This window comes from Equus caballus, chromosome 10 (assembly GCF_041296265.1).
Source record: "Equus caballus isolate H_3958 breed thoroughbred chromosome 10, TB-T2T, whole genome shotgun sequence".
Lineage (NCBI taxonomy): Eukaryota > Metazoa > Chordata > Mammalia > Perissodactyla > Equidae > Equus > Equus caballus.
In genome coordinates, this window is record NC_091693.1 from 85203226 (window position 1) to 85228604 (window position 25379).

The 25379-nt window shown below is 39.3% G+C and overlaps 1 protein-coding gene across 7 annotated transcripts in view; it reads left to right on the plus strand.

Moving 5' to 3' along the window:
* ENPP3 (ectonucleotide pyrophosphatase/phosphodiesterase 3) overlaps positions 1-25379 on the plus strand; it is an 87976-nt gene that overhangs the window by 56776 nt on the left and 5821 nt on the right. For all 7 annotated transcript variants that reach the window (XM_070223867.1, XM_070223866.1, XM_070223864.1 and 4 more), the window contains 9 exons: positions 3766-3832; positions 5972-6059; positions 7371-7549; positions 9750-9801; positions 10887-11041; positions 15691-15826; positions 18083-18160; positions 18768-18900; positions 24848-25004. In XM_070223867.1, coding sequence (XP_070079968.1) covers positions 3766-3832; positions 5972-6059; positions 7371-7549; positions 9750-9801; positions 10887-11041; positions 15691-15826; positions 18083-18160; positions 18768-18900; positions 24848-25004 — 1045 coding nt within the window. The remainder of the gene's footprint in view (positions 1-3765; positions 3833-5971; positions 6060-7370; positions 7550-9749; positions 9802-10886; positions 11042-15690; positions 15827-18082; positions 18161-18767; positions 18901-24847; positions 25005-25379) is intronic.

A 25379-nucleotide genomic window follows, 5' to 3' on the forward strand; every position in this document is an offset into this window, starting at 1 on the left:
GCATTTCAAGAGAATAGCAAATTTCATCATTTAGTGTAATTTCTTCATCATCATCATCCTTATTTTGCCTAAAATGTGTTGGATTTTACTAATTTGGGGAAACCCAATTATCTGAAACTACAGTTAAAGTATTGTTAAAGTGCTCTTTTAGAGAATGAGAATAATAGCTTTTGATCTTATGATTGGAAACTGACAAATATCTCCCAGGCACCTTTCTAAGAACTGGAGAGAAAGACACCTTCCCTGCCATAAGGGTCTCACCCAGGTGAGGAGGAGGACAACAATTATAATCAGGTGTAACAAGCTCTGCACTAAGATCAAGTACAATGTTCAGGAAAACAAAAAGAGTGATCACACCCCCAGGTGCGAATGTCAGAGAATGCTTCCTGGTGGGGCGATTCCTGCTCTGGGTTTTGAAGACTCAGGATGGGTTAGGCTAACTGCTGGCATCCGGCAGGTCTGCCGTGTGCAGTTTTGCAGTCTGTGCCTTGTACGAGGTACTCAGCCAAGAAGATGAGTGGGTGCTGAAATGTAGCCATTGCTCAGCTCATCAAGCCCTGATGGGGCTGTGTCTGCAGGAAGAAAGGGACCGCTTTTCTTCGCTGGAGGGCACTGGTCTGCTTCCCAGACCTTGAGAACTGCCAAGCTGTGCCTTCTCAAGGTGCTTCTTTTTCTAAAAGCATTGCCCAGAGCAGTGGGTGCCTTTTTAAAGTCAGCAGCAGCTCTGGGGCAAGAAGGGTAGAAAGAAAGAGTCAGACAGACGGACTAGATTCCAGAAATTGCAAGTAGTCTCGTATTGCTAGAGCACTGGGTGAATGAACCTGCCCTCTGCATGAAGGACTTTATCTGTCGTGACCAGGGAATGTGACTTTGACCATGAAGAAAGTAGGAGACCATTGGTAGCCACAAGGTGGCTGGAGGTGAATGTAGTGGGATGTGCATTTCAGAGAGCTCACTCCAGCTGCCGAATGGAGGAGGATGGTCAAGTGAGTGGCAGGGAGCCCAGTTAGAAGGTGTGCAGTGACCAGTTCTTCAGCCTTATGACAGCCCAAGGGATGCTGTGGAGCCGGTGGGATGGTAAGACTAATTAGGTAGCACATTGTCAGGAAGACATGTGTGGTGAACTTAAGACAGATTTCCCAGGATAGTACGGGCTCATCATGTTCTGTCCCACATTTGTACTCATTAAAACGTGTGTTTCCAACAGTGATAAATAGTCTTAAATACGACTAGGCATGTGGGTGTGCATGCATGAGCATGTGTCTGTGTGTGTGTCGGGGGGCAGATTCTGGATAACCAATTCAGAGTCAGGATAACCAATTAGGAAGTTGGTTCAGGTCAGAGGAAATGGGACTCGAGCTTAGAATGGTGACAGCAGAAGGGAAAGCAAGGGAAAGTGTGGAGGGTACCACAGAGAAAGATAGGACTTGGCAACTGATTGTGTACCAGGAACGAAGTCGTGCTCATCTCCCCTCTGTGTCATCGCCAGCTGTGGCAGAGAAACCTGGCCTTGATTTCAACTTTATTAATTAGCCTTGGAGAAGGTAAAAGAGAATTTGTTTCAAAAGAATTCATACAGTGCTTGGACGTTGAGCTAAATTTTGACAGATAAAATCAACTCGTCTTTTCCAAATGCCAGCTTCCATTTTTCCATATGTAATTTCCAGAGCCACTGGATGGTTGGAAAGCATGAACAGGAGCAGTTAGAGGAGCAAACTTCTCAAGTTCTCCTTTGGAAAGTAATAGAAAATAGCACGTTTTCTAGCAATATTTTTTATCTTTTACTTCCAAATAATGCTATGCAATGTTTACTAAAGTTTTCTAATAGAGTTGGGTTAGGAGTTGAAAATACAAAAAAGGTAGATTTTTCTGAAAGTCGAAAGATAAATAAAGGCCTAATTTTAGTAAATTTTACCAAGGACTTGGTTTAAAAGACTTTCTCTTTCTTTCATTAATGAGTACTCTAACCTCCCACACAGAATTTAAAACTTAATTGTCCCCCATGAAATACTTCCAGTAATCTCGGGGAACCAAATATCCATGCAATAAGGATAAAAATGTTTTTAAACAACTTTTACCTTACGCCAACCGTTTTATTGGAGTTAACTGAGAGGAGGACGCGCACTGGCCCCTTAGTGTGACTGAGTTTAAGCCCCTTGTAAACAGGACGCCTGTGCTCTCCCCATTCCAGGCAGTCCTCAGCCTCTCCTGCCTTCCCTCTGCCCGGCAGAGTGGAGTGTGGCCTGCTCAGTGTTGTGATTCATCTTTATTTAACCTGAGTAGGAGTCAGTTATGAATTTTTTAAAAGTTGATTTTTTAAGACACTAAAATAAAGTCCTGTTTTCAGTTAAGCCTACAATATAAAGACAAACAAAAACATTGTGTGTGTGTGTGTATTTGCCCTGGGGATTGGGAGGTGGGGAGTGGGGAAGCAAATGAGAGGAATCTTTCAAGGCCAACCATTGGAAGCAGGAGTCTTTTTCTCTCCTTAGAGACCTAATTTGAACCAATATAACATTGTTGCTTTAAAGAAAGTCTAGGCTGGGGGACTGGTCCAGTGGCGCAGAAGTTGAGTTCACGTGTTCCACTTCAGCGGCCTGAGGTTCCCCAGTTCGGATCCTGGGTGTGGACCTTCGCACTGCTTAGCAAGTCACGCTGTGGCAGGAGTCCCACATATAAAGTAGAGGAAGGTGGGCATGGAGGTTAGCTCAGGGCCAGTCTTCTTCAGCAAAAAGAGGAGGATTGGTGGCAGCTGTTAGCTCAGGGCTAGTCTTCCTCAACAACAAAAAAATCTAGGCTGGGACTGACCGCTGGCATAGTGGTTAACTTCACATGCTCCACTTCTGTGGCCCAGGGTTTACTGGTTTGGATCCCAGACGTGGACCTACTCACCACTTATCAAGCCATGCTGAGGCAGACGTCCCACATATAAAATAGAGGAATATGGGCACAGATATTAGCCCAGGGACAATCTTCCTCAGCAAAAAAAAGGAGAAGATGTTAGTACAGGGCTAATCTTCCTCAAAAAAAAAAAAAAAGTCTAGGTGCGTTTATTGCTATTTTGTTTTCAAGTATAAAACCTGACTATGTATAAAACTGCTAATACTGCTCAATTCAAAGATTAAAGTATAAAAAGTAGGCAAAGACAAATTAATTAAATTTGAAAAATTGTTCAAGTCATAGAGCAACAGCCTGTGGAAGACAATCTCAGAAGTTAAAAATAACCTCTGACTTTAGGGAATATGCTGGCTGCCCCTCACCAAGTGTTCTATTAACTCGCCCTGGGTGTTCTTTGTTCGTGCTTTGATATTCTTTCACTAGACTTCTCCACTGTAAAATAGGAGTCAATATTTTTCCTAGTTCCAAAGATTTATTTCTAAAGTCCTGAAATCCTTCAAGTGACATATTAATCAAACTGTTTGTAATCACGCAGACAGTTACGTGTAAAGGGGCAGGTGAGCTTGAAGCCAAATTCTTTCTTAAAATCTCTCCCTCCGCTGTCATCCTTTTGTTGCTGTCTATGAGTCAAAGGCTTTGAATTCTATGTACAGATCTTGGAATTCTCCTTCCGTCTCCCCTGCCATTCTGCTTGGTCCCTGTGGTTATGAATTTGAGCATGAAAATAACTATATTCATGCTGTTGTTCACAGAAAAATTTACTTATGTGAAAGCAGAAGCTACATAAAAATCCGTTAAAGCTCAGTCATATCATAAGGTGTCATATCAATATACTGATCACAGTGTAATACTATTATTTCTTTATAGGAGTAAAAGTTATTCATCCTGTGGAGGAGGCACCCATGGTTACGACAATGAGTTTAAGAGCATGGAGGTAACGTACTGCTTTTTTTTTTCTTTAACAAGTATTTATTGAGCACTTACTTTGTGATGGGCAGTGTTCAGGACTCTTGAATACATCTGTGAAGGGAACAGAAAAGATCCCTGCCGTCAAGTAGTGTTCATTCTAACAAGGGGATACAGGTAACTGGCATAATAAAGGAATATATTATTTGCTATGTTAGGGATAAGTGCTATGGGAAATAAAGAGAAAGTAAAGCAGAGTAGGTGGAGACTGGGGGTGTTATGGGTGCCATGAAGGCAGTATGAAACCTTAAATAAGGTGGAGACAGTGAGATTCATTGAGATGCCATTTGAGCAGAGACTTGAAGAAGGTGAAGGAAGAACTTTTCAAATACTCAGGGCAAATGTCTCAGGCAGAAGAAACAGCCAGTGCAAAGGCCCAGGAGTGAGTGTCTGCTGTGTCGGGAGAGCCCTTATAGCTATGGGAGGATGGTAGCTTGTGGCTGGCGCTGATGGAGGGGAAGGGTGAGATGCAGCTGGACATGTTGAGTTCCTAATATGTGTTAGACGTGCACGTCAGGATGTTACACAGGCAATTAAGAGAGAGTCTACCTGGAGATCCGAAATTGTGTTTGAGGTGTATAAAACATTTAAAAGATATGCACCTAAATAAGATGCTCAGGGACTGAATGTAAGGGAGAGGAGGACAAGTACAGAGCCCTAAGCATTTCTCTTAGAAGAGGTGGGGAGAAACAGAATTCCCAGCACAGAGACCTAGAAGTCGAGCCAGGGAGGCAGGAAGGAAACCAGCAGCCTCTGTGTTGGGGAAGCCCAGGAAGGCGCTCTCTGGAGGAGTCCAGGAGTGAAGGGCAGCCATGTCCTCCAGAGGTGGAGCTTCATGGCTCTATGGCCTGGTGGTCTTCTCTAGATCCGTCTGTAGCACACACACACTACATACATATACACACACAACACATACGCATACACTACGCACACAGCACATACACACACACCACACACACGCACTATACACATACATTCTAAAACAGCACACACACTACGCATACCACACATACACACATACTACACACACCACACATATGCACACAACACATACACACACACTTCACACATGACACATACACACAGACTCACACTACACACACTCATACCACACACATATACACACACTCCCACTCTACACATATACACACAACACACACCCCACACATATGCATACACTACACACACACCCCACATATACACACAGGCCTATCCCTTTCCAAATAGCAAAAAATGTTAGGCTCTTTTGAAGGTACTGCCTCCTAACATTGTCATGATGAGTTATACCTCTTTGTAAATATTTGAAAAATCTCTAGAAACAGAGCACTTCTCTGTTAGTTAGGGGGCTATTTGATAATTAAGTTAATTACTGCAAGAAAATCCTACACCTCCAATTCTTTGCTGACTATCTTGGGAAAAAAATATGTGTATAAAATATCCACGTATAAAATATACACATATAAAATAAAAAAATATATATGTATATATCCCTGTTACCAGAAAACAATCGCTTATTTATCTTTGATAGTTTTCTTCTAGTTATTTACAATCTAAAACAATTAGATCTGCTATAAACAAAATAATTGTTGACATTAATTAATGTAAATAAAAATATTTGGGTCTCTTCATCCTAAAAATAAAGGGGCGATACATTTGAGAAATCATAGAAGTAGTGCAAAAATTTAATGCTTAGAAACTTCCACATTTTTTGCCATGTGTTAACATATTTGAGCAATGATGTGAATGGAATATAAAAAGAATACGAGATGTTATGTGACGAATTGCTAACTTCTGTTGCCCAGCTGTGGTGGAACTGTGCTGACGTGGGTTGTCCACTGTTGCTTGTAGTCTCCTAGCCTGTTGACATCTGATGTGCTGTGGACGCAGGTAGAGAGAGAAGGGAACACAGTGTGGATTATATTTGATTGAGATTGTACAACACCACAGCTGGAAATGATGTAGAAATCATTTCAGATCGGAACAGAAATCCTTACAGAAGCCTAAGCTGCAAATGGGAGAGCTGGTATAGAAGGAAAATTGTGTCTCTTCCACCATCTGTTTCTGAGTTTAGATGGCATCTAGTAATAGTAGGACTGTTTCCACCTAGGCTATCTTTCTGGCACATGGACCCAGTTTTAAAGAGAAGACTGAAATTGAACCGTTCGAAAATATTGAACTCTATAACCTAATATGTGGTAAGTATGTCCATATAAACACAACGGCGAAATGTGGATAGAGTTTTAAAATATATATTTTGAAATTGGTGGTACATTGAAGCCCAAAGGTGGATGCTCTGCACTGAGAAGACGGAAAGTAGAAAAGATGAGGAAGAAATGTTTATTCTTCAGAATTATTCAGCTATAGGAATGAAGTCTTTTTGTCCTTCTAGGAACAGTGAACATTAGATCTCAGGAGACCAGCTTTTCTATTAGTTACTATATAAAAATTTAATAAAACAGCTAAAGAAAATTAGACTTCCAACTTTTCAAAGCAGGAAAAACACACTGAAAAACACAAGTATTTTCTTGTAATTACAGAGAGAAAGCTTCTGGAATAACAGGATGGTAAGAAAGTCCTATTTGGAGAGACACTTGTTACCACACTCAGTCTTAACAAATCTTAAAGAATTCGAGTTTTGGGGCATCTCACCTGCCCTTTCTGCCTCGTGCCTGCCTCAGACCGCTGTGTTAACAAGTTGTTGATGTCAGCAAGGCAGGGGGCGCGTTGCATTTTCACCTTTGGCCAAAGGACTCTGGACAAAGTATGCTCACAGTTGTCGCTCTTAATCCTGTCCTGGCCTGTGGTGATTGAATGTGACTTGGAGACCAAACAGCGTCATTTAAAAGTCACGTGTTGTCGCCTTAAGAGCTTCAGTTCTCGGTGCCCAAGGCTGAGTGTGTGGTCAGGCTGCTGGCCCTGTGGGAAGAGGCTTAGAAGGAACCAGATACGATTCCGGGTCTAGGAGAGACCTACTGGGCAGTGCTCAGCAGGAGCCACTAAACGCCCATGTCTGTGAAACATTTGCAAGTTTTGTTTTTATAGAAAAACATTAGAAAAAGTTCTCTACATATTAAGCAAAATTCACTAGTTTAATTTTTAAATAGTATCTGTCCTTAGAGAATTTTCATAGAATTAAGTAAAAGTACTGCAAGTAAGATTGTAAATTATTTAACTTCTTTCAGTTTGTTTTTACTAAAAGGATAGCTTTTATGCTAGAAAACCATGATATGTTTAAGGAACAAAGGGATGATTTAAACAATGATGTTTTTCTCTGGAGGAACAGAAACGCTTCCTAAAAGTTCCTGCAACTGGTCCTGTTCTCCAGAAAGGCTGGGTGATGGGAACCCGGGGGAAGAAAGTTAGTAAACTGAACGGCATGTGCGGGACGCGACTGCATTGCCGCAGAATTTATTGAAGGAAGTGAACAGGGGGCCTTGTTTTTTCTCCCGTCTTCCAGAGATGTTGTTGCCTTCCAACTTAAAACTACTCTGAATTTCTTAAAACAGATCTTCTACACATTGAACCAGCACCAAACAATGGTACCCATGGCAGTTTAAACCATCTTCTGAAGGTGCCTTTTTATGAGCCATCCCATGAAGAGGAAGTGTCAAAGTTCTCTGTTTGTGGCTTTACTGTTCCGTTGCCCACAGATGCTCTCGACTGTTCGTGCCCTGAGCTACAAAACGTAAGTAATAACTTCATGTATCCATACGAATGAAAAGGGGCAAACTACATCTGTAACCAGGGTAGCTGACAACCAGGTTTGTGTTCTAGCTCGGATATTTACTAAGTAATGTATGTGGTTTCTCTGAACCTTATCTGGAAATGAGAAATACAGTATAGGTTTAAGTATGTGAATGTGCTTTGTAAACCGGAAAGCACTATTTGGAAGTTGTTTATTCCCTTGTAAGCTAACTGTCCTTAACCATTCAAGACAGTAGAATGTTGGAGCCCTTTGGTTTCCCTCAGGAACCATCCCTCTTACAGCTCAAGAATCAGATGGTCAAGCTTGGTTGTTTGTAGCAAATACCCTTGGCTGCGTGGCTGCAGGATTGTGGTCTAGCTCAGACACACCCCCTAGGGTGTATGCCCTGGAGTCTACCCAGCGAGAAGCCCAGCCTCCAGAGCAGGAAGGCCTCCTTTGGGGAGCAGTGAAGTGTCCCGTCAGGCAAGTGGAGGCTGGCTGACAGGCAGTCAGCATTGGGAAAGCCTTTTTAGTGGGTCAGGTGCCTGGCTGAGTTCAGGGGCAGGACTTCAGATCCCAGGAGACTGAGCAAGGTGAGGTTCCAGCACTGCGAGGGCCCCCCCAAAGGCCTGGAGTCAGAACAGGAGCTATGAGAGCAAGGACCAAGCCACCCTGTGAGAACTGGAGCCCCTGGATGGGGCTGGAATTGCAGAAGGGACTTGAAGCCCTGTCGTCAGGAGTCCATCAAGCTAAAACCGATGTCAAGGTGCATTTGATGCCGAGTTCTAACTAAACAGAGCTAAATAAAACCTCTGCCTCAGGTGAGAATTATTCCTCAGAGCCAGGAGTCAGCAAAACTCCACATTCTCTGTCCTCAGAATACCACTGCACCTCATAAATAAATAAACGTGTAAAGAAATAACCAACCAAAGATGCTTTAAGGAACAAAAGTCCAGTCAAACACCCCAATGATAATCAAATCCACAGCAAAGATCAGAGTGGGGTGTGTGGGTTTTCTAGCTACTGCTTCGAATAACCTCAGTGGAACCCCTATTTAAAGCAACAATAATAAACATTAAAGGTGGATGTTGCATTCCCCATTTTAGAGATAAAGGGGGCTTAGAGAAGTTAGGTAAATTGTCCAAGGTCATAGAAGCTTGGTTTCCCTGACTGCAAACTGCAAGTTCTTCTCTGTGAAGAATGCCCTTTGCTCTTCAAGGTGTGGTCCCAGGATCAGCATCTGCACCACTTGCAAGCTGGCGGGAGATGCAGAATCTCAGCCCCGCTGAGCTCAGGCTCCCTGAGTCAGAATCTTCATTTCAACACGCTGCAAGGGAGTTGTGTGTGTGTTAGAGCTTGAGAAGCCCTGGGGTGTTGTTACCTCAAGTTAGTAGATTCCAGCTGTGGTCAGAGGCTCGGCCTCATTATCAATTTCATCTTTGCAAACTCTCACAACAGAAAGTATTCCAGGGAGTAGTCGTTCTCTATATTTCTGAGTAAGTGGCAGAATTGGAAGGTAAACTCAAGTGAGTCTGGTTTCTTTGTTCAGTAGTAAACATTCAAGTGACTACTGCAGAAATAAATTTGATCACTATCAACGCAAATAATCCATAACAAATCTGTAAATCAAAGTTGGGGTGAGTTTATTATGAGCCAACTCTCAGGACCATATAGCCCAGGGGAGTCCTTTCACAAAGGAAGGGAGCGTTCCAAAGAAGTAGTGTGTACAGAGTAGTTAAATACCATTGAAGAGCATACATCACATATGACAGGAATTTCCCTTTTACGATAGTCATGAGATTGCTTTGGTGGCACAGCAATTCAGTGAACAGAGCAAGTCGGTGGTTTCAAGGTAGATGGTCACAAGGTGAGTGCAGCAGGTCAGCAATTAATCCTTCGTTTAGGGAGAGGTGCTTATCCTTAAGGAAATGCTGATGTGGGCAAAGTTATATCCTTATCTTTAAAGGCATTCTTATTGTCTTTGGGACTTAGTAAATATTTAAAACAGATATACAATGCACGCTCAACAGGTCACGTCAGGCCCTTTTGGAAAAACAAGTTCAGGCCAAATTAGTTTTAACCCAAATGGCTTCCTCATATACTCCACTATAGCCTATTGTTTGTCATCTATTTATCATCACCTTTTAAAACATATGTCACATATGTTTTGCTTTCTCCCCTCTCCCACATTGTCTTGCAGGATACTTCGCTAGAATACGTGAATCAAATGCTAAATCTCACTCAAGATGAAAGTAAGTCAATAGAAAACATGTTAAGTCTTTGATGTTTAGACCTAACAAGACACAGCCTTTTTGGAATTCTTCAAAATAAGCTCACAGGGGCTTTGAACATAAAGATTTTATTGCTAATGTACAGGAGGACAAAAACCCCCAGATCTAATAACAATAGCAAGCATGGGGTAGTTGCAGTGGTTCCAAGAACATAACAAATTTCTTGAAATGGTCACGTCTCATCCTCAGTCCCCTACTCCCTTTCTGAGATGTGAAGAGATCAAACTGCCTGGGTTTGAAGCCTACTTCTACTGCTCTCTGGCTGGGTAAACTGGCCCAAATCACTTAACCTCTCTGTGCCTGTCTCGTCATCTATAATAATGGTACCCACCTCATGTAGTTGTAAAGATTAAAAGAGTTAATCCATGGAAAGAATTTAGAACAGGGCCTGTCCTGTAGCAATGTTATCATTACCTGTTATCTTTTAAGTATTCTTGTATTAGACTCACTAGGCCTGTTTCATCATTTATAAAATGGGGACACCTCCTTTATAGAGTTGTTATGAAGATTAGAGGAGTTAATGTGCGTGTGCACTTAGAGTAGCGCCTGGCTCCCAGTAGGAGTTCAGTAAATGTGTTGGTTGTTTGATACGCTTCTTATGATCTGCTGAGTGTTATTCCATGGCATGAATACACTGCAGGTTTTTAAACTATCAATAATTGGTGGATTTTTAGGTTATAGGAGCAGACAATTAAAAATACATAAATACATTGGGACATACTTTTTATAAAATTCCAGTTTCTTCCTTATGACAATTATTACTGTAGGTCATCTTTGTTATAATGTATGTACTTTTGATTTTGAGGTTTTCTCTCTTCAAATATGTCCTATAAATTGTTAGCTGCTTGGCTAAATTACTTATTGAAGCCTTAGTTTTGTAATTTGTAGAATGGAATAATAACACCTAGCTCATAGGGTTGTAAGAATTAAAAGAGATTAAGTATGTAAAATATTTATCAGAGTGCCTGGCACAAAATCAGCCATCAGAGTATGGTAGTCATTGTGCGTAGAAATGTTTGTTAATTTTACAAACATTTTTATTTTAGTAACAGCAACAGAGAAACTAAATTTGCCATTTGGGAGGCCCAGGGTTATGCAGAAGAACAAGGAACACTGTCTCCTTTATCATAGGGAATACATCAGTGGATTTGGAAAAGACATCAGGATGCCCCTTTGGAGCTCATATACAGTTCCCAATCCGGTAAGTTCTTGTCTCCATTGATCCATGCAGTCTAGGAAGAGTTCGTAGTTCTCTAATATTCTAAGAGTTGAATTTCGATTTTCAGTAGAGATCCCAAAGGGAGCTCACTGGCCTGTGGCTTGTACAACAATGTCCCCGGTATTGCTTAAAGGTATTTAAAGGTGGTCTGTGGGTGCAAAAGAGGAACACATTGTGTTTTGCCTGGAGGAGAAATTAGAAAGTGTTTGCAGGCCAACTGTCCAATTGGCAAGACAGATAGTAAAGAAGATTTCAAAGAGAAGCAACAGGAAGTACAGAGGCACACTATTCATTTGGTATATCCTAAGTATATGGTGGGTGCACCTAGAAAGTGATGGTAAATAGATTATAAAGGGCTTTGTATTTATTTGAATATTTAACAGATAACTTTCCCATCTGCTGTGTGCTGTAGTAGGCACAAAGGACACACCGTGAATGAGAGCTACCTCTTCCCTGAAGGCTCTAGCTCTCTAATAAGTCAGGCCAGACTTAGATGTACAGGTTTGCTACATCACAGATCTCTCCAGACTGAGGGTGGAACCCAGTTGTTTAAACCCTCTTCCCTCTTCACTATCTGGCAAACTTCTTTTCCATAAATGATGCTGGGACATTTGGCTACCATAAGAAAGAAAATATTAGACTCCTATCTCACACCATATACAAAATTAAATTGCTGGTGAATTTATAGATATAAATGTCAACAGCAAATGCATATTTTCTTTTGTATATATCTTTATGACCTTAGGATAGAGAAGGATTTCTTAGGACACAAGAGCAACAAGAAAAATACAGAGGAAATTGATTAATTTGACTATACTAGCATTAATGTGTGACAAAAAGACAAAAGTTATGGATGGGACAATATATTTGCATTGTACCTAAGAAACAAATTATCAGTATCCAGAATAGTAGTTAGGATCCAGAATAGCTAATAACATTCCTACCAATAAACAAGAGAATGATAAGCATCTTAGTTAATAAATGGGCAAAGGATATGAGCCAAGCAATTGAACTTCATTAGCAACCTGGGAAACATAAATTAAAGCAAAAATCCAAGTCTGCTCAATGTCACTCCAAATACTCCTTCAGGGCAGGAATAGTTTTGTTTAATGTGTCCCCAGCACAGTAGAGTCGCCCGGTAGATGCCTCCTCAATGACTGCATTGGATGAATAAATCTCCACCATTATTTTTAAAGACTTAAAGACAAAGCAGAACTTTCAACCAGAAGGGTAAATAAATAGTCAAGAAGCTGTTTTTGTAGAGAAAACCCTAGTATTTTAGATCCAAAGACTCTGACGACAAACCTCAACCTGTTACTGTTCTTCCTCAGGGTACAGATGTTCCTCTTTTTGTGGAAAGGAAGTGATTGGCTGTATCCAGATTATTTTCTCTTGTTCCAGTTCGAGATTTCTGGAGAAAAATAATCACATTTTCCCACTCCCAGTTAAAGCTTTGTGTTCTGAAAGCCGACTCTGCTGCTGACAATGGTTTAATCGTGCTCAGTGGCGGGGGAGCACTACTTTTGTTTCCCAACGTGGGCAAAAATTTTAGTTACCTGAGTTCATATGTATGGTTAATGGCAGCATCACTTAATGTGCACAATGTTCTGTTGTTTATGATTTTCTTCAACCTGCTATGAAACATACTATGAAACAACAATATGAAGTTATTTATTCTTTGAAATAATTTCTATTTGTTTTTGTTTTTGAGAGGGGCAGTCTATTCAAGGCCAGTCTTATTATTTAATTCTCTATTTTGAAAAGTCCAGGGACTAGGGCTTATGTAGAGCTCAAACTAAATTGTTTGAGCACAACTTCCACAACTGCAGTCTCATAAAAATTACAATAAACTTCCCTCCTTAACATTTTCCTAATTTTAACTATTGAATACAGGCATTTCTTTTTCCTTACATTATGGAAAATGCATCTATGACTACATTAATGTATTGGACATTTCTTCAAGTAAAATTCACTAAACATGTGAAGTTCTCGAGTAAAGTGATAAAGACGTGTGGTAGAGAACATCAACTCACATATTCTGGATGTCTGTGGGGGCTGACTCAGTCAGCAGTCGATATTCTTGGTTCTCCCATTTTGCAACATATGTATGTGCCCTTTATGCCAAGTGAAGAAACCTGGTCATTCAGAACTGTTGCTATGATGTGTTTTTGAAAGACTCTAAACCAATGTTTTTAGCTTTCCAACGTCTGCTGCCAGGAGAGTGAAATAAATGGTGAGATGTGCCTCTATCGCAAATATCTTCCTATTTCTTGGTTCACTTCTTATTTTGTTGGGCGGATACCACTCGGGAGCTTCCTGAGACAGGAAGAAGGGAAGATACATATTTGAGACTTTGTGTATCTCAAAAGATTCTTATTTAATATATGCTTAATCGATGGTTTAGCTTTAGAATTTTAGAAAGAATTTTTCTTCAGAATTAATGGTTATTAATAGGACATTAGACTACCTGGACTGATTGATACTCTAGTGTTTCATATGTTCCTTACTTTTTTCCATGTCTTGTCTTTAATTCCACTTTTTCAGAGATATTGGCAACTCGATGTTATACATCTTACTGATTGTTTTACCTCTCCTGTTATATTTTTAAATCCCAAGAGCTCTTTCTGTCTTCTCTCCCCTTTTCTATTGCTTTCTGTTCTTTACGGATGCCATGTGTACTCTTATCTCTCTGAGGAGCGAGTTTTCTTCTGCTCTCTGCATTGTCTCTCTTTCTTCTTGGTTCTCCCCCTGCCCTGAAAATGTCTGGTGGTCCTTGGCAGCTGGCTCATATTTTAAGGGTGAGGAACATGGCTGGGGCTTGCCAGCTGATAGGCTTCACTGTAGGTTGATCAGGATGAGAGCCAGCCATTTTGTTGGGGATTCCCAGTTGTAAGTATCTAATCTTCTTTTCAGGCTGATTTGTTTTCCAAAGAAAGGAAACTTCTAATCTGACCCAGCATATAAGATTGGCAGGCTACATGGGGGCAATGAGACTGGGGGAAATCTTACCATTCGGCATATAGATTTTTATTTAATCTCATTGCTTTCAATATGGCACACCTGCTCTCTGGGATGTCTTGTGTGCTTTAGTCTGATCATCCCTCTGGTTCAGCCTCTCCAGTGAGTAAACATTCTGTCTAGCTTCTTTTACAAATTTTCAACCTATCCTCTTTCCAGCCCTACATACATCCCCCGTCTTTAGGAAACTCCAATTTCTACCCTTGAGGTTCTGCAGTAGGAATTAGCTTCTTTGTGCTTTCCTTAACCATAGGCTCTTTGTTGTCAGTGTTTATTGGTCTGTTAAGTTGGATTACAGTAGTAAAATATCTTTATCTGATTTCCAGCTTTGGAAAAATTTTTATCATCCCTTACATATATGCCTTTAGAAGGGAACAGAGATAAATATTCCATCAAGTTGAGAAGTCTACTCAAATTCTCTATAGTGTTTTCCAGCTGAAGTGTTGCAGTGTGTTAGGGGTACCTTCTCTGGTTGGCTTTCCCCAGACTTCCCTCATCTTCATCTCCTGCCTGTTCTATACCTTCTCATGGTGCGCTCCTGCCTATGAATATAGCACATAGTGTACATTGCCTTTTCCCTTGTGAATTGACCTTCTACATTTTATTTATTTATTTATTTATTTTCCCCAGCTTTATTAAGATATGTGACATATAACATTGTGTAAGTTTAAGGTGTACAACATGATTTGATACATGCATATATTTTAAATGATCCCCACATACATTTTAGACTCCATAGCTGATTTTTGCTTTTAGTACAATGCAGTGAATAGAGGAAGGACGTCCTAATTTAATTTAATCTTCTTTTTTGTAAATTGTAAAAATATTTGTTAAGAAATATATACATTGTGGGCAGCAGAGGGCATAAAAATCAAAATCTCAGAAAAAATGAAATGAATAGCAAAATGTTTACTTATTTATGATTATATGCTAGTCAAAATGTGATAATTATGTAATAGTATACTACCTTTAATACTTGGGTTAGGCAGCACAATTATAGGATGCCTGCTAGTGAATAAATTATTGTGTTAGCCTTTAAATGGAGCTACAAAGAAAATTATTAAAACAAATATTACTCTATTTCATGATGAGTGAAGCATAGCTACAAGTTTATTTAAATCCCCAAATAAGTAAGTTTCGTCAACTAGAGCTTTTTGAATTAATCTTAGGTTGATTAGAAGTTCCTACCCAACCAAAGAATAACATCCTTAGTTCATTTGAGTATGTTAAAAATAAATTGTTTATATTTTATTTTCCATTTTATTGAAGTACAACATATAGCCCCACCTGAAAGTTCGATCCTGAAAAGGATTTTGGTTTTTAGCGGTAGCTCCCATTATTCTTTTGCTCTCAGTTGAGGTTTCATTCTGCAAATATTCCTTTCCAAGGTGTGTTTGATTTGCCCTCCCTGTGTCCCTAACCAGAAGGGAACCACAGAAGAAAACATTGCTGAAGATGTCCATTTCCATTGCTTGCATAGACCCGATTCATTAAGAAAATAGGAAAAGGTTAAATGAAAAACATTCTAGGGAAGTTACAAACCATATAAGGTGATGGGTGAGCCACGCTGTGGGCGTTATTTTCTCTTTTTTTTCTTTTCTCTCTTTCGACAGGGAGACACATCGCCTCTTCCTCCCACTGTCCCAGACTGTCTGCGGGCTGATGTCAGGGTTGCTCCTTCTGAGAGCCAAAAATGTTCCTTCTATTTAGCAGACAAGAATATCACCCACGGCTTCCTCTATCCTCCTGGTTGGTATAACTCTTTTTGAGAGCAGCAGCTTAGAAAGCCCTTATCAGCTGGCTGTGGGCATGTGCCTTAAACATCCGCTCCCCCCTCCCCCAAACTACCTGCTCTGGCTGAAGGAGCTGCCTGGAGGCCACCAGGGGTTGTGGGCGGACCCAAAGCAGAGTGACAGCTGTCGTGAGACTGATAGCACCTGCAGTGGGAACCACAGGGCAGCTCCAATCTGGCCCAGATGTTCAGAGGGTTTGGCAGGTTTAAGTTTAATTTTAAAACTGAAGATTCTTTGGGGAGGGACACAAACGTCTAACAAAACTGTTTTTCTACTGCCCAAGCTCAGGGCTGCGTGGAGAATGCAGCTGTGGAAGAGCTCAAAGAGCTCAGGCAAGAATTCAGGCCTCTTATGGCATAGGCTCAACAATTTTAAACTGTGGATTAAGTAGCTGAATGAACTTTAAGTTCATTTGAAAAAGCGTCTATCTCTCTTGGGAATATGCGAAAGCCAGTGTGATTTTTCTAAAGCTCAAATCTGTTCCCTGTTCAGCAGTCCATGTCATTTTCATTAACTCACCTGTGAGATTATCATCACTTTCAGCTTCTGGGAATGGGTTTACTCCTGAGAATTGACTTCATTTTCTGGAAGCCAGGTAGACATTTATAGCTTAGAGATTGTGAGATTTATAATGGGAAAAAAGAAAGGCTTAATAAAGACAAGTAGCACAGCAATTTAAGCCCCTAACATGGAATTAGGACAAATAAACTGATATATCTTATTAAAATATCTAGCGACAATTAGAACTACCAAACTTGTGCAAACCCTGGGATAAACGTAAATAGTTGCAACATTTTATTAATGAAATTGTTTAAACTGGCATATAAAATTGGTCTGTTAAGCCATAAGATATTGGTTGATAATTAAATGTTTGCCTGATCAAGGAAATGAAATTAATAACTAAGCAGCTTATCTCAAAAAATATTAAGGTGAAAATGAAACTCCCTTCTAGCTTTCCACTGTAAATTGTTGGTTAGAAATTCCATTATAAGCTGATGGTTAGTTTTCTCTGAAAGGAGGTACTGTTATGCTGATTGTGGTCCCAACTTTCCATTTAAAGAGTAGAAAAGGCTTGTAGGGGATCTGAGGACAGTGAACAGCATGTGAAACCTTAAGGGAAAAAACACCAGCAACTTGTTCGCCCTTGCCTTCTGGTGCCCACCCCTTGGCCTTTCACTTGTCTTCGCTAAGATACCCAAGTGCAGTTTAAATATAAAAGGTATTATAATATGCATTTCTAGGCTTGCAGCTTTTAAATCCTCACCCTGTTTCTGTGAGAGGGACGCCGTGAGACAGATGGAGCCCAAGTGACAGAGCACATTGCTCGGGGGTTCAGCTGGTAGGCAGGGGAGCTGGGGTTCCAATCTGGGCAGTCTGCGTCCAGAGCACGCGCCCAGCACTCACTCTGCTGGACGGCACCTCCACGACTCCTCAGAGCCAGTCATTTGCGGTGTCATCAGTCAGCAGTCTTCATTGGGTTACAACTCACTTTCTTAAGAAAATTGTATTTTGGAAGAGCGATTTGCAATTGCTTTATTATTTAGTGCACATTTAACAGCTGTGCATTCATGCTGGTGTTATATTTGTTTCCTTGGGCTGCTGTAACAAATTGCCACCAACTTGGTGGCTTGTACCAACAGAAATGTATTCTCTCAGAGTTCTGGAGGCCAGAAGGCTGAAATCCAGGTGTCGGCAGGGCCCCGCCCCTTTGACGGAGAGAATCCAGAGGAGAATCCTTCTTTGCCTCTTCCAGGTTCTGGGACTCCAGGCGTCTCTTGGCTTGTGGCTGCATCGTTCCAGTCTCTGCCTCCGTCTTCACATGCTTCTCCCTGGGTCTCTCCTCTTCTCAGCCCTCACTCTCCTTAGAAGGGCGCCAGTGCCTGGATTAGAGCCCACTCTAAATCCAGGATAACCTCATCTCGAGACCCTTACCTTAATCACATCTGCACAGACCCTATTTCCCACCTTCCCCCTCACGGGTACAGGGGTCAGGACTTGGACACATCTTTTTGAGGGTCTCCATTCAACCCACTGCAGGTATCAAATGTGTGAAACTGCCTGCATTACTGCTGACCTCGACTGACAGGAGAGTGCTTAGTATTTTGGTGTTTTGACTGCTAATAAATTGACAATAGTGTGCAGTAGTAATTTGCCCATTATGTAATATATTTTCTCTTATAGCTAGATTTGATAAATTTCACTTGTTTTGCAGCAAACAACAGAACTTCTGAGAGTCAATATGATGCTTTAATTACAAGTAATTCGGTTCCTATGTATGAAGAATTCAAAAGTAAGTATATATTTAGATTATTAATTTAAAAATACCTACATGGCTCTGTGAACTTACAAACTAAACAGATCTTTTATTGCAATTTGTTTCTGATATTGAGACATTTTGTTCTAATGTTTTAATTATAGAAACAGGAAGAATCTCTGACATCATTTCTTTTCAACTTACCTCAACTTTGGGTGACTTGCTAGAATTTTGACAATTTGTTTTTAACCCTAATTTAACTGTAAAGAGCTATTCACAAGACAAAATTTTATTGACACTCACTGTAAGTGAAGGATGTCTATCCCTAGAGTCGTAACTAATAAGGCAGTGTGTGTTTTCTGGCATGTTTAATACTCACCGTCCCCAAAGCAACTGAGCCCTAGGGAGGAATTTGGAGACATATTTAACTGTAATTTCAAGACTGTAACGACATCATCAACAAAACGCTATCATCAGTATGGCCATTTATCATCGCATGAACTATTTTGTAGAATTATCCAATCAGCACTGATAATTCCTGAAGCAGAGTTTGATGCTATTTAAATGTACCTGTCTATAGTAGAAGACACTTCTATGTTCAGTAGAGGTGGATATTTTCAACATCTTATTCTTTTGTTTTTAGAAATATGGGATTACTTCCACAGTGTTCTTCTTGTAAAACATGCCGTGGAAAGAAATGGAGTAAATGTGGTTAGTGGACCAGTATTTGATTATAATTATGATGGTCATTTTGATGCTCCAAGTGATATTACAGAGTGAGTAGTTTGAAACCAAACAATTTTTTTTGACAATTGGAAGAATTTTAAAATAGGCTCCAAATTAAATGATATTAAGGAATTATTGTTTGTTTTATTAGGTATGATGATATGGTGGTTGTATTTTCTTTTTTAATTTTATTGAGGTTGTATTGGTTTATAAGTGTGTAATTTCAGGTGTACTTTATTATGTATCAGTCTATGTGTAGACTGCATCGTGCTCACCACCAATAGTCTAGTTTTTATCCATCACCGTACATATGTGCCCCTTTACCCCTTTTGCCCACTCCTCTAACCTACTTCTCCTCTGATAACCACTAATCTGTTCTCTTTATCCATGTGTTTATCTTCCACATATGAGTGAAATCACATGGTGTTTGTCCTTCTCTGTCTGGCTTATTTCGCTCAACACGATAGCCTCAAGGTCCATCCATGTTGTTGCAAATGGAATGCTTTTGCCTTTTTTACGTCTAAGTAGTATTCCATGGAATATGTATACCACATCTTCTTCATCCACACATCAATTGATGGACACTTGGGTTGCTTCCTCATCTTGGCTATTGTGAACAATGCTGCAGTAAACATAGGGGTGCACAGATCTCTGTATTGTTGATGTCATGTTCTTTGGATAAATGCTAAGAAGTAGGATAGCTGGATCATATGGTATTTCTATTTTTAATTTTTTGAGAAATCTTCATACTGTTTTCCATATTGGCTGCACCAGTTTGCATTCCCACCAGCAGTGTGTGAGGGCTCCCTTTTCTCCACATCCTCTCCAACACTTGTTATTTCTTGTCTAGTTAATTGCAGCCATTCTGATGGATGTGAGTTGATACTTCATTGTAGTTATGGTTTACATTTCCCTAATAATTAGAGACATTGAACATCTTTTCACGTGCCTGTTGGCCATCTGTATATCTTCTTTGGAAAAATGTCTGTTCCTATGGTCTGAGGATTTTTTTGATCGGGTTGTTTGTTTTTTGTTGTTGAGTTGTATGAGTTCTTTATATACTTCGGAGATTAACCCCTTGTTGGATATATGATTTGCAAATATTTGCTCCCAGTTGGTGGGCTGTCTTTTTGTTTTGATCATAATTTCCTTTGCCTTTCAGAAGCTTTTAATCTGATGTAGTGCCATTTGTTACTTTTTTCGTTTGTTTCCCTTGCCTGAGTAGGCATGGTATTCAAAAGATGTTGCTAAGATCTATGTGAAAGAGTGTACTGCCTATATTTTCTTCTAGGAGTTTTATGATTTCATGTCTGACATTCAAGTCTTTAATCCATTTTGAGTTAATTTTTGTGTATGGTGTAAGATAAAGGTCTACTTTCAGTCTTTTGCATGTGACTGTCCAGTTTTCCCGACACCACTGATTGAAGAGACTTTCTTTTCTCCATTGTATGTTCTTGGCTCCTTTGTCAAACATTAGCTGTCCATAGATGTGTGGTTTTATTTCTGGGCTTTCAATTCTGTTCCATTGATCTGTGCATCTGTTTTTGTGCCAGTACCATGCTGTTTTGTAGTACATTTTGAATTCAGGGATTGTGATGCCTCCAGCTTTGTTCTTTTTTCTCAGGATTGCTTTGGCTATTCGGGGTCTTTTGTTGTTCCATATCAATTTTAAAATTCTTTGTTCTCTTTCTGTGAAGAATGTCATTGGTATTCTGATTGAGATTGCATTGAATCTGTAGATTGCCTTAGGTAATATGGATGTTTGAGCTATGTTTATTCTTCGAATCCCTGAACGTGGAACATCTTTCCATTTCTTCATGTCTTCTTCAATTTATTTCAATACTATCCTATAGTTTTCATTGTTTAGGTCTTCACCTCCTTGGTTAAATGTATTCCTAGCTATTTTATTCTCTTTGTTGTAATTGTAAATAGGATTATATTCTTGACTTTTTCTGCTAGTTTGTTGTTAGGGATAGCAATGCAACTGATTTTTGTAAGTTGATTTTGTACCCTGAAACTTTGCTGTAGTTCTTGATTATTTCTAATAGCTTTCTGGTGGATTCTTTAGGGTTGCCTATATATAGAATCATGTCATCCACACACAGTGAGTTTTACTTCTTTCTTTCCAATTTTGATAGCTTTTATTTCTTTTTCTTGCCTGATTGCTCTGGCCCAAACCTCCAGTACTATGTTGAATAGGAGTGGCAAGAGTGGGCACCCTTGTCTTGTTCTTATTCTCAGAGGGATGTCTTTCAGTTTTTCACCATTGAGTATGATGTTGGCTGTGGGTTTGTCATATATGGCCTTTTCATGTTGAAATACTTTCCTTCTGTACCATTTTATTGACAGTTTTTATTATAAGTGGATGCTGGATCTTGTCAAATGCTTTCTCTGCATCTGTTGAGATGGTCATGTGATTTTCATTCCTCATCTTGTTCGTGTGGTATGTCACATTGATTGATTTGCAGATGATGAACCATGCCTGTGTCTCTGGTATAAATCCCACTTGATCATGGTGTATGATCCTTTTAATGTATTGCCGCATTCAATTTGCCAATATTTTGTTGAGGGTTTTTGCAGCTATGTTTGTCAGCATTATTGGCTTGTAATTTTCCATGTTTGGGTTGTCCTTGTCTGCTTTTGTATCAGGGTGATGTTGGCCTCCTAGAATAAGGAAGCATTCCATCTTCTTCAAATTTTTGGAATAGTTTGAGAAGGATAGGTATTAAATCTTCTTTGAATGTTTGGTAGAATTCTCCAGGGAAGCCATGTAGTCCTGGACTTTTGTTCTTTGGGAAATTTTTGATTACTGTTTCAATCTCTGTATTTGTGATTGATCTATTCAGATTCTCTATTTCCTCTGGATTCAGTTTTGGGACATTGTTATGAATCTAAGAATTTATCCTTTTCTTCTAGGTTATCCAATTTGTTGGCATATAGTTTTTCATAGTATTCTCTTACAATCCTTTGTATTTCTCTGGTATCTGTGTAATTTCTCCTCTTTCATTTCTAATTTTATTTATTTGAGCCCTCTGTCTTTTTTCCTTAGTGAGTCTGGCTAAGGGCTTGTCAATTTGGTTTATCTTCTCAAAGAACCAGTTCTTACTTTCGTAGATCCTTCCTACTGTTTTTTTGGTCTCTATTTCATTTGTTTATGCTCTAATTTTTAATATTTCCCTCTTGCTGCTGACTTTGTTTTTGTTTATTCTTCCTTTTCTAGTTCTATTAGGTGTTGTTTAAGTTTACTTAGTTGAGATTTTCTTTGTTGAGTTATGCCTGTATTGCTAGAAATTTGCCTGTTGGGACTGCTTTTGCTGCATTCCATAACAGTTGATATCTTGTGTTTTCATTTTCATTCATCTCCAGGTATCTTTCTAACTTCTCCTTTGATTTCTTCATTGACCCAATGGTTGTTCAGTAGCATGTTGTTTAGTGTCCACGTATTTGTCACTTTCCTAGTCTTTTTCTTGTAGTTGATTTCTAGTTTCACAACACTGTGCTCAAAAAAGATGTTGATATGCTTTCAATCTTCTTAAATTTGTTGAGGCTTGCCCTGTTTCCCAACATATGATCTATGTTTGAAGATATTCCATGGGCACTTGAGATGAATGTGTATTCTCCTGTTTTTGGGTGGAATGTTGTCTCTCTCTATAGATCTAGTAAGTCCATCTTGTCTAGTATTTTGTTTAAGATCACTTTTTCCTGATTGTCTTTCTGTGTGGATGATCTATCCATAGGTGTAAGTGGGGTGTTGAGGTCCCCTACTACTATTGTGTTGCTGTCAACTTCTCCCTTTAGGTGTGTTAGTAGTTGCTTTGTATTCTTTGGTGCTACTGTGTTAGGTGCCTTTATATTCATAAGTGTTTCATCCTCTTGGTGGAATGTCCCTTTTCATCATTATATACTGCCCCTCTTTGTCTGTCATTGTCTTTTTTCTCTTGACGTCTGTTTTGTCTGATATAAGTATGATAACACCTTCTTTCTTTTTTTTGCCATTTACTTGGCATATCATCTTCCTTCCCTTCACTCTGAGTCTGTGTTTCTGTTTAGGGCTGAGATGTGTTTCCTGGAGGCAGCATAGTGTTGGGGCTTGTTTTTTAAATCCATCCAACCACTCTGTCCTTTGATTGGACACTTCAATCCAGTTACATTTAGAGTGATTATTGATATGTGTGGGCTTAGTATTGCCATTTTATCTCTTGTTTTCTTGTTCTATATTTCCATTGTTTCTTTTCCATTATATTTCTGATTACCATTTCAGTTTGGTGGTTTTCTGTGATGGATTTCTCAGTTTTCTCTTCTTTTATGATTTGTGGCTCTGCTCTGATTTTTGGTTTAGTGGTTACCATGAGGTTTGTATAAAAGATTTCATAGATGAGATAGTCGACCGAATGCACTTTTGATTTGGCAATAGTGTATTATGAGGGGAAATCTCAGTGTTTTAAATAAAAGCTCCGTATTTTAAACATTACAAAGTATATTTATATAGAGCTGTTATTGTTGATTCTTTTCTATTATACTATGTAAATAGTTAGCCAAAGCTTTATACAGCAAAAATTTAAACTACTGGGCAAAGAAAAATCGTCCAGGAAAAGTTTAGCAAAATTTTTATTTGGAAAATTTCTAAACCAGTGGGCAGAGGAAAAGTAATTCTATAAAGGTTAAGGAGATAGAGGAGGCTCACTGTACTATTGATAAATATAGAACCAGTCCTGCAATACAATAAATGTAAAAATCAAGTAGCGATGATTCATAATATTGTCTTATAGTGAATGATTCATAAAAGTATCTCCGAGGAGAGGGTGGCGGCTTCATGTAGAAAACTAGTTCTGCTAAACTGTACATCTTTCTGCTAAACTGTACATCTTTGTACTAAACCTGGTCCTAAAAGGTTTCTAAGAATTATCTTTGAATGCAGCACACAGGAATAGAGAGGTTTAGAAGTACCATCCATTATTTCTCTTTATTATAAAAATGTGGAAAGGGCCAAACTAAACAATTGTACTGTCTAAGCATAGATTATTTAAAGCAATGATTTCTACCTACACCTTCCCATAAAGTAACGTTTATGACTACTAAATGTGTGGCCCTTTCCTATTTTGTTTGCCATGTCCTTATTTCAGTATTTATTGATCTTATATGTGACCATTTAATAATTCTAGCAAACTCTTTGAGCAAACTTTACTGCTATCAAAGCACTTTCTAAGCACATTCATAGTCTTCACTTAATCCACAAAACATCCCTATTTTAGATTCCATTAGCCCCCATTTACAGATGAGGAAACTGAGGCACAGAGGGGTTAAGTAACTTGTCTATGTTTCACAACTAGTAAGTAGTGAAGCCTGAATACAAACCCAGACAGTCTACCTGTAGTCCACGTAGAAATTCTGAATCACAGTAATACCAGCTCATGTTCCTTTCAGTGGACTTATACTAATAACTTACCTTTATTTTGCACTTAAAACTTTTAAAAGTACTTTCATGTTCATTATCTGAAACTCAAGGATGTCATATCAGTTGTATGGATTTATCTCTGTGTCTACATTGTGAAGTTGGTAGCACAGGATGACCTCCCTGTTAAAGTAGAGGAAATTTAGTAAGTCATAGGATGTGAGAGGGTTAGTACACAGGCAAACATCTAGTGGAAGTACACAGCTGGAGTCGAAATCAGGGCTCTGCCCCAGCCCCTCTTCTATTAGAGAGCATCACATGAGTTATGGAGTCAACAGAACTAGGAAACCCAGGAGGCATGATATCACGCTCTGCTTTTCTTTGTATTCTAATATTTTCCCATAATATTAAAATGACCAAATTTGGACTTCTAGAAGTCACTGGCTCATTGAAGTCAAAAAATATGAGATAAGATTTTGTATTTTCTATTCATTTACTTTCTTTACTCTATTATTACCTTAGCATTTCTTTAAAAATATATAGACATTTTAAGTCTTTAGAAGCAAAAGTATAATAACATCAAATCTTTTCAATTATTTTTTCAGATACGTAGTCAACACCAGTGTTCCCATCCCAACACACTACTTTGTGGTGCTGACTAGCTGTAAAAATAAGAGCCGCACCCCTGACGCTTGCCCTGGGTGGTTGGACGTCCTGCCCTTTGTCATCCCTCACCGACCCACCAATGTGGAGAGCTGCCCTGTGAGTACACCCTGGGAGAGTCCCGGGCAGGAGAAATGATGAGTCAGAGCTCATCGGCCTTTCGTAAAAGTGGCTCTGACTACAGCAGTACATTTTTCAGGTGTTTTGTGGGTAGAGATGTACTAAAAATGACCTCATTTTTAAACTTTTCCTTTGACTGTTGATCTCTGTGTAATTAATATCAATTTAAACATCTATATGTCTACATGAATATGTGTTTATATATGAATATCTTATGTATTTTATTTATATGCATTTCATTCAAACTTACTAATAAGGGGAGGGGTGGCGTCTTATTAATATTTTGCTTCTGGTCATAAACTTTAAAGTTCTGTTCCAAAGTTGGCACGAAATTAATGTTTCCTGAATGACTAT